Source organism: Lipotes vexillifer, unplaced genomic scaffold (genome assembly GCF_000442215.2).
Source record: "Lipotes vexillifer unplaced genomic scaffold, Lipotes_vexillifer_v1.1 scaffold815, whole genome shotgun sequence".
In the NCBI taxonomy this organism is placed as follows: domain Eukaryota; kingdom Metazoa; phylum Chordata; class Mammalia; order Artiodactyla; family Lipotidae; genus Lipotes; species Lipotes vexillifer.
The window spans coordinates 1,233,663-1,251,067 of record NW_006773723.1 but is presented as its reverse complement, the minus strand read 5'-3'; the positions used below and the strand labels follow the sequence as shown (position 1 = coordinate 1,251,067).

At 39.1% G+C, this 17,405-nt stretch overlaps 1 protein-coding gene across 1 annotated transcript in view; it reads right to left on the bottom strand.

The window, feature by feature from the left end:
* MTFR1 (mitochondrial fission regulator 1) overlaps positions 1 to 17,405 on the bottom strand; it is a 63,969-nt gene that overhangs the window by 44,608 nt on the left and 1,956 nt on the right. Inside the window, exons 2-3 of the mRNA XM_007448468.1 lie at positions 7,475 to 7,614; positions 108 to 206 (exon numbers count right to left, since the gene is read on the bottom strand). Of these exons, the coding sequence (XP_007448530.1) occupies positions 108 to 206; positions 7,475 to 7,537 (162 nt within the window). The 5' untranslated portion in view covers positions 7,538 to 7,614. The remainder of the gene's footprint in view (positions 1 to 107; positions 207 to 7,474; positions 7,615 to 17,405) is intronic.

Genomic DNA, 17,405 nt, shown 5'->3' with positions numbered 1-17,405 from the left:
CATCAATAGTGGGGAGAGGTTCAAAAAGTACTTTTAAAGCTGTCTGGCCTATTTACATCACCAATGCACATAGTAATATAAAATTTGAAATATATAAAATACAGTACCTGAAACTGAACTCTTGGACACTGGATCAGAGATAAATTAGTACCAATTTTCCTTACGATACTTCGAGATGAACCATATGGCTTTCCAGACCAAAGTACCTAAGTAGGAAAAACCAAAAGTTTAATTACAAGACTTTACAGAACTGTAAATACAAAGCACTGGACAATTAATTGCATGACATGCTGACACATTAATTATGGGATCACAAAGCTCTATATGTTACGGGAAATGAGCTAATATTTCTCAATTAAAAATTAAAGAATATATACAGCAGGTTGTTACTAATGCAATAACGTTTAATGTAAGGCATTATATAAAAATGTAAAAGAACAACTAGTAGAAGTTCCCTGGTGGTTCAATCTCTGGTTGGGGATCTGATCCCACAAGCCATGCAGCATGGCCAAAAGGAAAAAAAAAAAAAAAAAAAGAACTACTAGTAATTGTAAAATAAAATTATATTAGGAGTAAAAGCTCATCTATTTTCATTAGGTTTTCATACTACTCTGTAAACTATTTTATCTCCTCTGCTATATTTTTAGAATTTTATCTATAAGTTTTTCAAAACTACAAGCTACTTATAACAGACTTTCAAAACAAATGCAAATCAGTACAAAGTTCAGAATCTGAATTTGTATGATGCAGGATGCTGCATTTTGTTTGCTACACGAGAAGGCCTGGCCAAGGGTGAGTGGGGGCCAAAATCCAGCTGTACTACATCTTCTTGTGACGCCTTGTCTCAGGGGAAAGGTGTCTTTTCCTAATTTATACAGAAGTACTAAATAGGCTAGTGATAACCCTAATGAGCAGAATTTTTCAGATGAAATCATAATACACAGAGGACATTATGCTACGCTTAAAGCAAAAACAAACACAAACCTCCAAAGCAAAAAGCAAACAAAAAATGCACAGGCAGAATGTTAAATCATTACAAATTGTACCTTGAAACTTCTCCCCAAGTATATGCTCTTTCCTTAAAGAGAAAAACTATCCATCTGTTTTGAGTGCTATACCTGAAAGCCTGGACAGAAGAGGTAAAGAGAGGTGGTATACTATTAAAAGCAATTTGGAAAAAAAAGAACGAGAATGATATGACTATTTACTAATTCATTCAACTGAGACATTCAATTGCATCCTAAAACTATTAAATAAATAGTACCAAATCAGCTGGCATGTATTCTGAGCAATGGACACTGACCCCTTTTTAAAGTCACTCCATGCCCATTCTAATTTAAAGAATGGAATTACAGTATGACCAAGCAGTGTTACTGTAAACAGCCATGGCTCCAGCACATAACCCTAACTAGACCTTTAGACCATTCTAAAAGCATGCACAACTTGTAAAACGAGCATAGAAGCAATCTGACTTCTTAGATTTTAGCAATCAAATCCAATTTAAGGTTAACAGTATGAATCAAAGTGAGGATCGTGGGGTATATATAATACCTCTGGCATCTGCCTCTGCTCATAAAATTCTCATCATCAATATGTTCAAAGTTTCAGATAAATAACAAGGACCTACTGTACAGCACAGGGAACTATATTCAAGTCTTGTAATAACCTATAATAGAAAAGAATCTGAAAAAGAACAGATATATACAAATAAATGTATAACTGAATCACTTTGCTGTACATCTGAAGCTCACACAACATTGTAAATTAACTATACTTCAATTTTTTTTAATGGATTTAAAAAAATGTTCAGAGTTTCACTGACTGTTTACCTGGGAGAGCTCCAGAAAGTACTATAACCTACACTGGCTACTATAACCAACAAAAACTATAACTCCTGCTTTAGAAATATAAATTAAAAGGATGGACAGGTTGGAAAGCTGGTCAGTGGAAAGATAAGAAGACATCAATACTGAAATAAGAATATTAAACAAAGAATATAAGAGGTAAAGTTACTGTGAAGCTTAGAAGAGAATTACGTGGAGTTCAGGAAAGCAATCATTCAAACCAACGATCATACAGAGGATTATCACATGAATAGTGTTAATAACACATGAGGACCAAGAGGAGGAAAATCATCCAACCAGAGGAAAAACGGAAGAATCACAGCCTTACAAACCCAACATAGGAGGCCAAGAAAAGCAAGAGGGAAGAGAAATGGGGATATATGTACAGCTGATTCGTTTTGTTATAAAGCAGAAACTAACACACCATTGTAAAGCAATTATGCTCCAATAAAGATGTAAAAAAATAAAATAAAACAGACAGTATTTAAGCAAACTCTTTACCTTATACATGTTAATAGGCATCGATCTTTTAAAAAAAATCCATAGGGCAATAGTAACTACACCACTCAATCATTTCTCGTGTCTTCTATTTAGCCATAAGTCAAAACTCTATGATGTAGGAGAATGCTATTTATACATCACAATGTGACAATTACATAGTCTAATGTGAATCTTCCATCCCTCCAGTAAGCAAAGATCTTAACTGCAGATGAAGAGGACAAAAAGCTCACGAAGAAAAGTTCAAAAAGGACTTGCCAAGGTCAGAAACTAAGATTTCTGCCAGCTTTTAGCCTTGCTTGCTATGCATGCTTCAGGGCTAAGTTTCAACTATTATCTTCCCATCTGCTTTATATCAGAAGGAAAGAATACCAGGTGCCTTCAACAAGGGAAGGTGGCCAAAGCTTCAGCTTTTACTTATAAGGAATAAGTAGACTATTTAGGCTTTTGATGCAAAGTTAAGGAAAGTAAAACAGATTGCCTTATGTGATTATTTTTTCAAGTATACACAGTGGACTAACATAATGTTGTTCTCTTACTTGTGAACTGCATAGCATTTAGCACCAAAAATTATGAAGCAAGAATCTATATAAGCTAATGACTGGGATATTTAGAAAGAAGAGGAGCCATAACCTTCAGGGGATTGAAGAAAAAGGGGAAGGAGCAGCTAACTTCCAAGAAGTCTAAAACTAGGTCTTAACTTTATTTTTTCTATTCAGCCCTCATAGAGGGGGAGAAATTGTAAATGGCTGTGAAGAAATAATGAACAGATGGTATGGAAAGTCACCATCTGTGCATTGGGAGGCTGTATGGCCCAAGGCTGCATCTCCTACCCTAACTGGTGACTGAACTGTGTCTTGTCAGTACACTTGTTTGGAGAAGGAAAGGTTTCCTCTAAAGATGAACTGTCATTAATATCTTTTCAGATCTAAGAGAGAGGGCAGGGAGAAAACTGTCATTACTAGACAATTCGATTTCATTAAGAAATAAGAATTGGGCTTCCCTGGTGACGCAGTGGTTATGAATCCTCCTGCCAATGCAGGAGTCATGGGTTCGAGCCCTGGTGCGGGAAGATCCCACATGGCACGGAGCAACTAAGCCCGTGCACCACAACTACTGAGCCCACGTGCCACAACTACTGAAGCCCACACACCTACAGCCCGTGCTCCGCAACAAGAGAAGCCACCGCAATGAGAAGCCCGCGCACCGCAATGAAAAGTAGCCCCCGCTCAGCGCAACTAGAGAAAACCCGCGCGCAGCAACAAAGACCCAAGGTAGCCAAAAATAAGTAAAATAAATACATTTATTTAAAAAAAAAGAAACAAGAATTCAATTCCATTACGAAAAAATTAAGTAACTAATTATTTTTAATTAATTTATTTTTGGCTGTGTTGTGTCTTCGTTGCAGTGTGCGGGCTTCTCACTGCAGTGGCTTCTCGTTGCAGAGAACGGGCTCTAGGCGCACGGGCTTCAGTAGTTGTGGCTCACGGGCTCTAGAGAGCAGGCTCAGTAGTTGTGGCGCACGGGCTTAGTTGCTCCGCGGCAGGTGGGATCCTCCCGGACCAGGGCTCAAACCCGTGTCCCCTGCATTGGCAGGCGGATTCTCAATCACTGTGCCACCAGGGAAGCCCTAATTATTATTATTAAACAAAAAAACTGCTTTATTTATAAGAACTACTGATAAATAATGTAATAATGAATCTGTGTGGGTTGTGCATGTTTGCATGTCTGAGTCTAGTAATGACAGTCCATAGCATCTGGCAACAGAGTTTGTGATGACAGCAAGGAGGATGATGACACCAGGAGAGCAATTTGTTCTTTGTTAACAATGTGAAATGCTATTGTCGAAGTGCTGAAGTGTGAGGCTGGAATCTGAAAATGTCATCTGTCTCACCATGATGACTGCACTCAAGCTTTATACAGTGATTCATTTCTTAGAGACTAGTTAAATCTATATTTCTGAGAGTCATCATTTAGCAAGAAAAAATATAAACTTAATTCTAATCAAATGTATTTTTCTCAAAAAAACTATGTAATATTAACCCAAGGTTCTTATTCTGATATAAAATTTCGCATATCCCTGAAATTATACACAAAATTATGTACATATACAACATTTTTCTGGGAAGAAGGTCCATACCATTAATCAAATTTTTAGGCAGTCTAGGACCCAACAAAGTGTAAATTCTTAATTCCAAGCGAACCAGAGGAAAATAAAAAGTATGTGCTGGGGAGAAGGGGGTGGAGATAGGAAGGTGAAATTCTATAACAAGTTTGAAATCCCCAACTGAAGACAACCCTTCCCTCAGTTTTCTTCCTTATCTAAACTCCTAGCCACATTCACATTCTTCCTCCAAAACAGAAGAGGAAAACAAGGTTGCAATTCTTAAGTATTACTGGAAATATATTCCTAATACAAATTAGATATTTGCTGTAACTTTTCAACATAAAATACTGAGATGAACCAGAATCACATTAGTTTCATAGCTTGCTTTCTCTAGTTTAAAAACATTTTTACTTAAGGGCATAAATATAGTAATAATAGAATGAGGAGAAAGTTTGGACAAATGTGAATACAGCTGACCCCTGAACAATGCTCAGGTTAGAGACACCAAACACTTCCCCTACTTTCCCAACAAAATCCACATGTAACTTTACAGTTGGCCCTCCTGTATCCAGGGTTTCACATCTGCGGATTCAACCAACCATGCATCATGCAGTACTACAGTACTTACTACTGAAAAAAATCTGCATCTAAGTGGATGCAAGCAGTTGAAACCCACACTATTCAAGGGTCAACTGTATATAGTTTTAAATTCAAACAAATGTTGAGGCCAAATGGAACGCAGTGAAGAGAAAACATAGAGACCACGGCAGCATATAGGCCTGGTTTTGAAAGTAGGCTCTACCATTTATTGTCTGTATAAAGCTGGCAAATTATTGATCCCTCTGTTTCCCTTTCCTCATCTATAAAATGGGAACAGTATCTACCTCATAAGCCTATGAGCCTTAAACCCGCGTCCCCTGCATCGGCAGGCGGACTCCCAACCACTGCGCCACCAGGGAAGCCCGAAAATTTATTTTTATATAGATTTTCAGTTAACTGATTAAAGGTGATGATTATATGTTACATAAAAAAATGATCTTTCCATCTATTGGTAGAAATCAGTTGTGATTACAATATTGGGAGCAAGTTAATACTCTCTTACCTGGTCCATTCTTTGATGAAAGGCACCCATGTTACAGCTCAAAATGAACAAAGCTAAATAAGTAAACTAAGCTAAATAAAGTGTGTTATCTATTCCTGAAACAAAATTCTGCACTTTGGCCTCAATCAGCACTGGTCACATTGCCTGACTTGGGGCGGGGGCAGGGGGATGACAGAGCAAAACAGTAGGAAATTAACCGGTCATTGAATGTACCTACACTACATACAGACCACCGTGATAGGAATTTTACATACACTGCCGTGTAATCCACAGGTTCATTGTGCAGGAGTAGTTCTTCCTACCTGTAATCTGTAGATGAAGAAAGTAACTGGCAGAGATAAACTTCATACCCAGGTTTGTTTGAATCCAAGACCTACAATCTTTCTACTCAACTACACTTCTTACTAAAATTACAAATAAATAGGAATCATAAACTGTAAAGTTTCACTTTTGGGGAATCATTAGCAACAAAAGCTTCTTGACTTTCTGAAAAGAAATTCTTTTGCTGTCAGTACTGAAATGTTAACCTACCCTATGTAGCCAAATGATGGTAAGTAGCAATTGAGAAAGGTGGTATACTGCATTAAGTGAAGTTCAAAACATTAGAAGATGTAACTGAAAAAGATGAAAGTATTAACTTTACAAACCATTTTCCTATTGTTTATCCAAAAGATAATACTCAAAATTATGTAAATATAAAAAAGGGTAGGGACTTCTCTGGCAATCCAGTGGTTAAGACTTTGTCTTCCAATGCAAGGGGTGGGGGTTCGATCCCCAGTCGGGGAGATAAGATCCCACATGCCTTGCGGCCCAAAAACCAAAACATAAAATAGAAGCAGTATTGTAACAAATTCAATAAAGACTTTAAAAATGGTCCACATCAACAAAAAATCTTTAGGGGCTTCCCTGGTGGCGCAGTGGTTGAGAGTCCACCTGCTGATGCAGGGGACACAGGTTCGTGCCCCGGTCCGGGAAGATCCCACATTGCCGCGGAGCGGCTGGGCCCGTGAGCCATGGCCACTGAGCCTGCGCGTCCGGAGCCTGTGCTCCGCAACGGGAGAGGCCACAACAGTGAGAGGCCCGCGTACCACAAAAAAAAAAAAAAAAAAAAAAAAACCTAAAAAAAAAGGGGGGGGGTAATATTATTTGGTTCTTTGCTTTTTATCTCCAAAGAAAATAGATGGAACTTTGTGGGACTGGGGCAACAAAACGTTCAACCTTCTCTTAGCAAGATTCAAAGAGACACAAAATAAAAACGTAAAAGTAGTGCATTAAAAAGTATACTCATATTCAAATTATGTAACCTGCCTATATCTTTAATGAATACAACATAATTCCATGTCACCAATGACACTGAATGTGAAAATGAGAAACAAATATTCCACAAAATACGCTTGGCACAAGTATTGCTCTAATAACTTTACACTGGATCTGAAAAAAAAGTATGTATTAGTAGAAAATACTTCTAAAAATGTCAAGATCCGAACATCTTTGGCACAGAATAACAATATTACACTAACTTTTTTCTTTGTGTCTACAGTTGTTATATTTTAGGAGACATGACTTACCTTTTAAACAGCTGTGTGATAAACCACATTATAAGAGCATTCAATATTAACAGTTCTACAACATTCAGAGCTGTCAAGCATTAGTCAAACATATTTTATTCAATGATTTCTATATACATTTAAGCCTTTTCCTCACTAATAACAAATGCATTGCTTTTACCAGTCACATGAATATTGGTTAAGTTTTCAATGTAACCAACCCATCCCTTACTTAGGATGCTGGGTAAAGATTCACTTCCATGATTTAAGTAGTAAGCAAATTAAATACTACATTAAGTTGGCCATACATAAGATTCATTTTTCTCAGAAAAAATTCTCAATGTCTGAATTTTAAAAATGAATTTCAAGCACTCACCGATTGCATGCTTCCAACCTGTTGAAAAACCATCCTAATTAGGCGTTTAATCCAGCCAAGCATTTAGATGGCAAAGTCTCTCCAAATTTGCATTTCAAGTACTTCAGGCATACATAGTAGCACATGGTCCATAAAGCACACTGAAATGTTAAAATGTAAATACTAAAGTGAAATAATTATTATTTAGAATCTTTACTGTCTACAACACATCTCACAAAGTAAATTTAGTCTACATCTTAAACCTTTGTGTGTATAAGTTTATTTAAGGAAAAAAATTTTCAACTAAGACCTGACACAGCCAAAATAAATAAAACTAATTTTTTAAAAAAAAGAAAAAAATTTACTTGTGATCACCTTTAAATAAACTAACGGTACAATTTTTTAAATTTTTTTAAGTATTTCTTTTCCAGTCAGGGGTCTACCTTGGAAGCAACAAAAACCTACTGTAGCTGACATAAGTAGAAAATATATTTATGGAAAGACACCCAGTAGACAACAATCTTAGAAGAAACTTATAGGCTACACAGCCAGGAAAGACATCCAAAACTGCAGCAGAACTGGTCTTGGAAGACACTATTGCAACTGCTACTGCCACCCCTGACAGAACAGAATCTACCAGTTCCCACCTTCCTGTCCCACTGGCTCCTGAGTTGCTGTGCATACTGGCGGCATTTGCTTGGACGAATCTACCTGGTTATAGTTACAAGCCGATTCTGGCTCCCACCAAAATCATAAAGGAATTCCGGAAACATAAAACAGGAATTCAGAGGCCAGAAGGTCAAAAATAACAACAAACCACACTCACTGACTGGCACTATAACCCCTGCCACTCACCCTCTTCACCTCCCCATCAATATACTGTATATCTGATAGAATTATGAGCTCATATGGCATAAACCAGTTTACCTGAAGTGTTGGTCTCCAACATGACAAGTTTACACCAGACTATAAATCAATGTGCTGCTTCCTTGTCAAGGAAGCCTTTTAAAAAAAAAAAAAAAAAGCAGTACTTAGTCAGGGGTCCCCAACCTTTCTGGCACCAGGGACCAGTTTCGTGGAAGACGGTTTTTCCACAGACAGGGCGGACGATGGTCCAGGCGGTAACGTGAGCAACGGGGAGAAGCAGATGAGGCTCCGCTCACTCGCCTCCTGCCGTGCGGCCCAGTTCCTAACAGACCGTGGACCAATACCAGTCCACGGCTCAGGGGTTGCAGACCCCTGTACTTAGTGATATACTTGATTTACATTCTGATATAGGCTTACCCCTTTGTGGGCCAGAAATAACGTTTGTGGTCTACACTTTGAGGAGAATTGGATGAAGAATTACAAAGAATGGGGGGGGGGCGGATAAAGTTGCTACAAATACACCAGACGCTGGGTGAAACATGAACTAGAAAGAGGCCAGCCCTGAGGACAGATCAAAGTATGCGATGAAAGAGTTCTAAGCGCTGACAGGAACATATAATTTATTGATAACTAAGAAATGGCCGAGACTAGAACTTTGGTGAGACATATATTTTAATATTACCAACATCTATAATTGCCTATAAGAAAGAATATTCTGAGAGGTAACAGGAATAAAAAGTGCAAAGGGCCAAAAATAAGCTGGAGATGACTGACAAAAAACTGGTCAGAGAAAAAGGATGGTTTTATGTAATTGGAAAACCTATCACTTTTTTAAAAACTGAGATATAACTTACACAGGCAAGTGCACAAATTTTAAGTATGTCCAGCTTAATGAATTTTTATATATGTATAAACCTGTGGAACCTCCATCCAGATCAAGATGTGAAACATCTGAAGAACCCCAAGAGCCCCCTTGGGCCTCTACCCAGTCGATATCCATGCCTCACCTATCTAACTACTACTCTTTTACAGCCTATCACTTTCACAGGCTGAATGTACTCTTCTATGTCTGACTTGTCACTCAACATTGTCTGTGACATTTATCCACATAATTTGTGAATCACAGCTCTTTTTCACTGATGTTCAGTATTCTGTTGTGGTACTATACCACAATTTACTTGCCCAGTTTACTGGGGGCTTTTTTGTTTGTTTTTTGTTTTACTTTATTGGAGTACAGTTGATTTACAGTGCTGTATTACCCAACTTACTGTTCATGAGCATTTGGGTTGTTTCCATTTTTTAGCTAGTATAAATAAAGTTGCTGAAACAATTCGTGCACATAACATAGCAAGGTACACATAAGAACTAATTTCTCGGACTTCCCTGGTGGTGCACTGGTTAAGAATCCACCTGCCAATGCACGGGACACAGGTTCGAGCCCTGGTCCGGGAAGATCCCACAAGTGGAGCAACTAAGCCCGTGCATCACAACTACTGAGCCCACGAGCCACAACTACTGAAGCCCACGGTCCTGGAGCCTGTGCTCCGCAACGAGAAGCCACCACAATGAGAAGCCCGCGCACCGCAACGAAGAGTAGCCCCCGCTCGCCACAACTAGAGAAAGTCCACGCACAGCAACGAAGACCCAACACAGCCAAAAATTAATTAATTTATTAATTTAAAAAAGAAGAACTAATTTCTCTTGGGACTTCCCCGGCGATCCAGTGGTTAAGACTCCACACTTCCACTGCAGGGGGCGTGGGTTCCATCCCTGGTCTGGGAACTAAGATCCCACATGCTGCACGGCACAGTCAAAACTGAAAAAAGAACTAATTTCTCTTGAGTCTATACCCAGAAGTAAAACTGCTAGATCATCAGATTATACAGAGATAGATACATAGCTAAATCTTTAAAAAATCTGTAGAAACTAACATTTTTCTGAAGTGGTTGTACCAATTACACTCCTGCAAGCAGGTATATACAAGAGCTCTAGTTGTTCTATAATCCTTGGTATTGTCAACGGTCAATACTTGGTATTGTCAGTCTTTTTAATTTTAGCAATTTTAGTAGCTTTTCCACAGGTTTTGGGGGCATCTTGATACCTTCCGTTAAGAAGTGTCTTTCGCTCGCTTTTTTTTTTTTTTTTAAGATTTCTTTTGATGTGGACCAGTTTTAAAGTCTTTAATGAATTTGTTACAACACCACTTCTGTTCTACGTTTTGGTTTTTTGGCCTTGAGGCATGTGGGCTCTTAGCTCCCCGAGCAGGGATGGAAACCGCATCCCCTGCATTGGAAGGCGAAGTCTTAACCAGTGGACCGCCAGGGAAGTCCCTTTCGCTCGTTTTTTAAGCGGATAGTTTGGTTTTTTTTTTAACTATTTTTAAAAATTATTCTTGCCAGAAAGGAGTCTGCGCCAGAGATAAAGATTAGGAAGCACTGGCTTAGAAAAAGGAGATGCAACATAAGAGTGAATGGGCTAACTCATACTCAGAGTAAGAAATGAAGCCCGAACAGAAGCCTCAAGAAATACTTGCACATCAAGCAGAGAAAACAAGAGTCACTGGGAAAAAAATGATCAAAGAGGTAATAGAAAAATGAGAGAGGTGTTGTCACCAAAAAAAAAAAAAAAAAAGGAAATTTCAATAAGGGGAATGGTTCTTGTTACTGATAAACAGAAAACACAGATGAGAGGTCACATAGTCGGTGGTCGCCTACAGTTACCCTTTCCTCCAAACTTCTCCACTGTGCTCTCTGGAACCCTGTTTGAAGGTAAGCATCCCCTCCCTCGCTGAACTGGAATTTGGCTGTCCCTTTAGAATGCTGCTTCAAAGCCTTCTCAAAGGGTCCTGTGCTTGCTTATTCTCTCCTACTTTATATCAAGGCTGTTTCCAATCAATTACTGCTCTAAGCTCTTTGAAAAACCCTCCCTCAAAGGCAAAACTAAAGTGACAACAAAACAGAGCAGTGGTCACCAGGGTTATTAACTACAGGCAAAGCACAAGGGAGGTTTTGGAAAAATGGAAGTAGTCTATATCTTGATTGTAGTGGTTGTTACATGACTGTGTTCAAAGAAATGTCTGCCAAAAGAAGTGAAATTTGCTGTATGTAAATTATACCTTCACTTAAAAAAAAAAAAAAAAGCTCTCCTTAGGAAGCACTGCTTTACCACCCTCTGTCCCTCATTAGGATTGACTTAAGGACACTTGAATCATTCCCTATCGCTCAGCTATGACTTCAACCGAGTCTTCTTCTCTACTCCAAGTCCTTTCCTAAATGGAATTCTGCACTTTGGCCTCATGAGCACTAGTACACCAATAAACATATATTCTTGCTGGTGCTAGGTGATTATAATATTCACAGAGATGACGCATCCAACAGAGCACTGTTTGAGTCTACTTACATAAAGATCTAAAACAGGTAAAAGTGAAAGCAATCTCATCAGAGATTATGAATTTTTTTTTAATTTAAACTTAGTCTTTTTTGTTTTGTTTTGAATTGTTGGAGGCAGAGGTCGTGACTGGCAGGAGGCCCAAGAGGGATTTCTGAGGGTGCTGGCAGTGTTCTATTTCTTGACATACACAGATACTTGCACGTGTTTGCTCTGTGAAAGCTTACCAAGATACTTTTCTTAATGTAAGTTATGCTTCGAATAAAAGTCTTAAAAACACAGAGAGCCTTTGACCAAGTTATGCAGCTTTCAGGAATTTCTTTTGCAGAAATAAAAGCATTATACATAAAGAATATATATAAAGGTATGTTCTCCAGTGCTTTTTCTACTCACAAAACTAGGTTCAACTTTAAATGTTCACCAATAAAACACCTGTTAAATAACTTACTGTAGGGCTTCCCTGGTGGCGCAGTGGTTGAGAGTCTGCCTGCTAATGCAGGGGACAGGGGTTCGAGCCCTGGTCTGGGAGGATCCCACATGCCGCAGAGCGGCTGGGCCCGTGAGCCACAACTGCTGAGCCTGCGCGTCTGGAGCCTGTGCTTCGCAACAAGAGAGGCCACGACAGTGAGAGGCCCGCGCACCGCGATGAAGAGTGGCCCCCACTTGCCACAACTGGAGAAAGCCCTCGCACAGAAACGAAAGACCCAACACAGCAAAAATAAATAAATTAAGAACATTTCAAAAAAAAAAAAAAAAGATATAAAAAGAAAAAATAAATAACTTACTGTATATGCATATTACAAACTTTATGCATCTATTAAAAAATGAGTTACAGTCTATGTAATGACTTGATGATATATATATGTTACAGGAAGAGAAATATACTAAGTATGATTTCATTTCTGTAAAACAAAAAAAAAATCTTCGACCTTTTCATTTATGAAAAGATATACATCAAACTATTAAAACTGGCCAGAGTGGGTAGAAGTAAATTTTTCTTTGTATGGTTTGTACTGTTTAGACAATGCTACAAAAATACATGTTTTAATTTTCATTTAAAAACAAAATCTAGGGACTTCCCTGGTGGTCAACTGGGTAAGACTCCACGCTCCCAATGCAGAGGGCCCGGGTTCGATCCCGGGTCCAATCCTGGGTAGGGGAACTGGATCCCGTACACATGCTGCAACTGAGAGTCCACATGCCGCCACAACTAAGAAGCCCACATGCCACAACTAAGACCTGGCGCAGCCAAAAAAAAGAAAAAAAACATCGAAGTTACAAAAACCAAATATCTCACCTTGCAGCTTTCACTCAGACACTCCTTGGATCATACTGAGACCTTCAGTCTCCTCCCCTGCACCTTCTGTCAACCTAATCAATCCCTTCCCACTTTCACGTTCTTCTACCTCATGAAGCCCCAAATCACTTGAACCACTGCTTTGTTAGTATTTTCAACTCCTTTTTCTACTGTTTTGTTTATTCTACAAGCCAGAACTTGATGAGTCCACAAGCCTACACCTCCTACAATTGGGCTGTAGAAAAATGACTATATCTCACATTTTGATGTTGCTAAAAATGTACTACCTCTGGTCTCAACTGGGCCTTCACTGCTGCCTAGCGTTCAGGAAAATCTTATTTTCTGCTCTTCCCACTCTTCCATTCTCCAGAGCAGCTATTTCAAGCATTCTCCATGCTACCCAAATCTCTCTAACCCTTGCTCCATCATTTCTCAGCAAACGACCAAGCTTACTACTTTAATAGAGAAGTCTTCTGACAGAAAATCCCTCAACATCCTGCCACGCCACATGCCATACACACAGCATCTCTGCATCCACACCTATTCTGTTCCTCTACGTCTGTCCCCCATTCTCTCTTGTCCCTCCTTCCAACTAAGTGCTCAGGATTATACCCGCCCCCCGCCCCCAACCCACAGGTCTCATTACATCAGCTCCATCCTGTATTACTTGGATTCTCTTTCCTCTGCCCTGTTAAATTCAATCACATGCTACCTTCTGGTTTCTCCCATCTTCTTTTAAACCAAAGAAATCTGAAACTGAACTCCTCAACTTTCCTCCTAAATCTGTTGCTTATATGTGCCCTACCTCAGAAAATGGCACACCTAGTCAGTTATTCCTTCTTTCTCTTTCATTTTCTACAATCAAGTTCTACTTTCCCTCCTAAATATATCAGATTCCATTTCCATTGCCCTTACTGCTCTTCTAAGTCTATACTATTGTAAAAATCTATTAACTAGACTATTTGCACCACCCCCTTCCCTGATTTTGCTATCCCTTTCTATCCATTCTCAATACCAAAGTAGGTCCTTTATAATTTGGTCATAAAGAGGGTTTTCCTGATCAACCAGGATTAGGGCCCTCCTGTATGTATTCTCTTACATAGTGTATTAAAACAATGCACCTAAACTGCTTACCTCCTCCACGGCACTTCAATCATCGTAAGTGCAAAGACTCTATCTTATTCATCACAGTGACCCCAGCATGTAGCACAACATATAGGATATAACAGTTGCTCAGTTAATATGTGAATATTAAATGAAAGGCATCTAAGCCCCAAGCCAGTGCCTTTTCTATACTGTCTCAATTTCAAACAGATATCTTAAGAGGAATTTTACTTCTATTTATAGGTGAACTAGGTAATTTCAGACAAACCCTCCTCCCACTGAGGACAAGTAAACTAGGGGACAAAATTTTTTAAATCATCTATTTGAAAGCATCAGAGAACTATTAAGGCAGAGAAGTATAACCAGGCCAAGAGTTGGTTCTTTGAAAAGACTAATAAAAAGAATTGACCTCTAATGAGATTTACTGAGGAGAGAAAAGGCACTTTGCCAGTATCAGGAATGAAAAGAGGGACATCACTATAGATCTTAAAGGCATGAAGAAAATCATAAAAGGCAAAACAAACCTATAGTGTAAGAAATTACAATGGTGGTTACCTTTGGATGGGGTGGGTAAGAGTTGGAAGGGAGTATAAAGGAGCTCTCTGGAGGGCAGACAACTTTCTATTTCTTAAACTGGGTGGTCTCTGTATGGATATTTGCTTTGTGATCATTTATTGAGCTGTATATTTATGTCTGTGTATCTTTCTGTGTTACACTTTGTGTGTGTTATACTTCACAAGAAAAAAGGTTTAAAAAAAAGATAGCTATCCCTGGTGGCGCAGTGGTTGAGAGTCCGCCTGCCGATGCAGGGAACACGGGTTAGTGCCCCGGTCCGGGAAGATCCCACATTCTGCGGAGCGCCTGGGCCCGTGAGCCATGGTAGCTAAGCCTGCGCGTCCGGAGCCTCTGCTCCGCAGCGGGAGAGGCCACAACGGTGAGAGGCCCGCGTACCGCAAAAAAAAAAAAAAAGTTGTCAAAGCCCTACGCTTTCTGGAAATTAAACTTGAAATTCAAGTCTAGTGACCACTGCTATACTTCAAGTCAGCCTGGGCTGAGACTTTAAGTCAGAACACTTACCACACTATAAAACAATGACATAGTAGTCAACCTATGGGTACAATTTACTGGCAATATTCTGAATTAATATTCTATACTATTCATACAAATTAAGTACACTGCTACATTCCCAGTACCTAGCACAGAGTCTGACATATAATAAGTTTACTTTTTTCAGTCCACAAATGAGTAAATCTCATGACCTGTACTACATCTCTCAAAAACAAAAGAAAAAGCTGTTTAGATAAGAAACCTAAGAACATAACCTAATTAAAACTTGATGAAAATTCTTTCAAGTTAATGAGTTACAGATATGAAACTAAACTTCTAAAGGACATTTTCTGTAACATTTTTAGAAGTTAACTTTCTCTCCGTATGCTATAAAAGAAGTTAGAGGTAGCTTTATATTTCCATTTGAACTAAAGATATGCCATTTTCATGTGAGGATCTCTGACATATAACCCTCCTGTGAATGAGATAGAAATTTCCTTTAAGTGTTATTTTAAGTATTCCCACGCAAATGAATTAAGTATTCTGGCATCAATTTTAAAACAATCTTTCGAAAAGACTGCTCAAATATCTTAAGTGGTCCTGGACATCAGTAGAAAAAAACACTCACACTACTTGGAAGTCAATAATACTTTTCACTAACTAAAAGTGCTTCCTTGGGCCAAGCAAATTGATGAAAATTCACTATAAACGTGATTTTGATAAGTTGTGTAATAATTACTGTCCCCTACATATTATGTGTATTAAAAAATTCCCTTATGGAAAAATTCAGTAAATTATACCTTCATAAGTAAAGGTGTTCACTTTTTTCAAATTTTAACAAGACTTTTTATTTTTTTAATTGAAGTATAGTTAATTTACAATGTTGTGTTAGTTTCAAGAAAGATGTTTCGTTTTTAAAAGCTAGTAAGGGTAGTTACTGAAGTATCAGTTGTAAAAGAGAAACTCTAGAGGCAAACTAAATGTCCATCAATAAGGAAATAGTTAAATTCAACACACCTAAGTTTATGGACATTAAAACAAAAAGCTATACATGAAAGGATCTCACGATAAAAATCTAAATGACTAACACATATGTGATTCTGTTTTAAAAAATAAAACAGGGGCTTCCCTGGTGGCGCAGTGGTTGAGAGTCCGCCTGCCGATGCAGGGGACACGGGTTCGTGCCCCGGTCCGGGAGGATCCCACATGCCGCGGAGCGGCTGGGCCCGTGAGCCATGGCCGCTGAGCCTGCGCGCCGGAGCCTGTGCTCCACAATGGGAGAGGCCACAACAGTGAGAGGCCCGCGTACCAAAGGGTTCGTGCCCCGGTCCGGGAAGATCCCACATGCCGCGGAGCGGCTGGGCCCGTGAGCCATGGCCGCTGAGCCTGCGCGCCGGAGCCTGTGCTCCACAATGGGAGAGGCCACAACAGTGAGAGGCCCGCGTACCAAAAAAAAAAATAAATAAAAAAATAAAACAAAGCATAGAAATAGTGGTGAAATAGATATTTTATGTACACATGCACACAAAAGATTTGAAAAGATACCAAAGCTTAACACTGCTTGTGTCTGAGGCCTGGTGAGGGAATTCTCTATCTTTTCTTCTTTATATTTATGCACTTCTGTATCATTACATGGTGAGATGACAGTATCACTTTTTGTTGCTTATCTAAATTGTGTAAGTTGTATCAACAGTAAATAAACATAACAGATGAAGAGCTGAGTAGTTAACATTTCAAAAAGCAGCTATATAGTAATAACACTCATCACCAAGACTGTCCAAGAAAACAAAGGGGTAGAAACTGAAGTTTATCAGCACTTCAGAACCTGCTGCACCACTGTACCATGCTGTCTCTTCCCCTTTTTTTTAAATTTGTCTGCACCACTGGGCATGAAGGATCTTAGTTCCCGACCAGGGATGGAACCCCTGTACCCTGCATTGGGAGTGTGGAGTCTAAACCACTGGACCGCCAGCGAAGTCCCTCTTGCTCTCCTTCAGAGTATTTTTTTTTTTCCTCCACTCCTTTCCTTATATCCATACATTCACCAGTTACCAACTTCTATTTCCACCAGGTTAATTCACTAATTGCTTCACATCTCAGGTGAAGCCATTTTTGACAGGGCCAGCTCACTATCTTCTTATGAGACTGTGATCATGTCACTTCTCTGCTCAAATTCAAACGCCTTCAACTTGGCACTCAAGTTCCTCCATGTGTGAGTCTAACCTTACTTCTAGACTTTTGAACTACTCC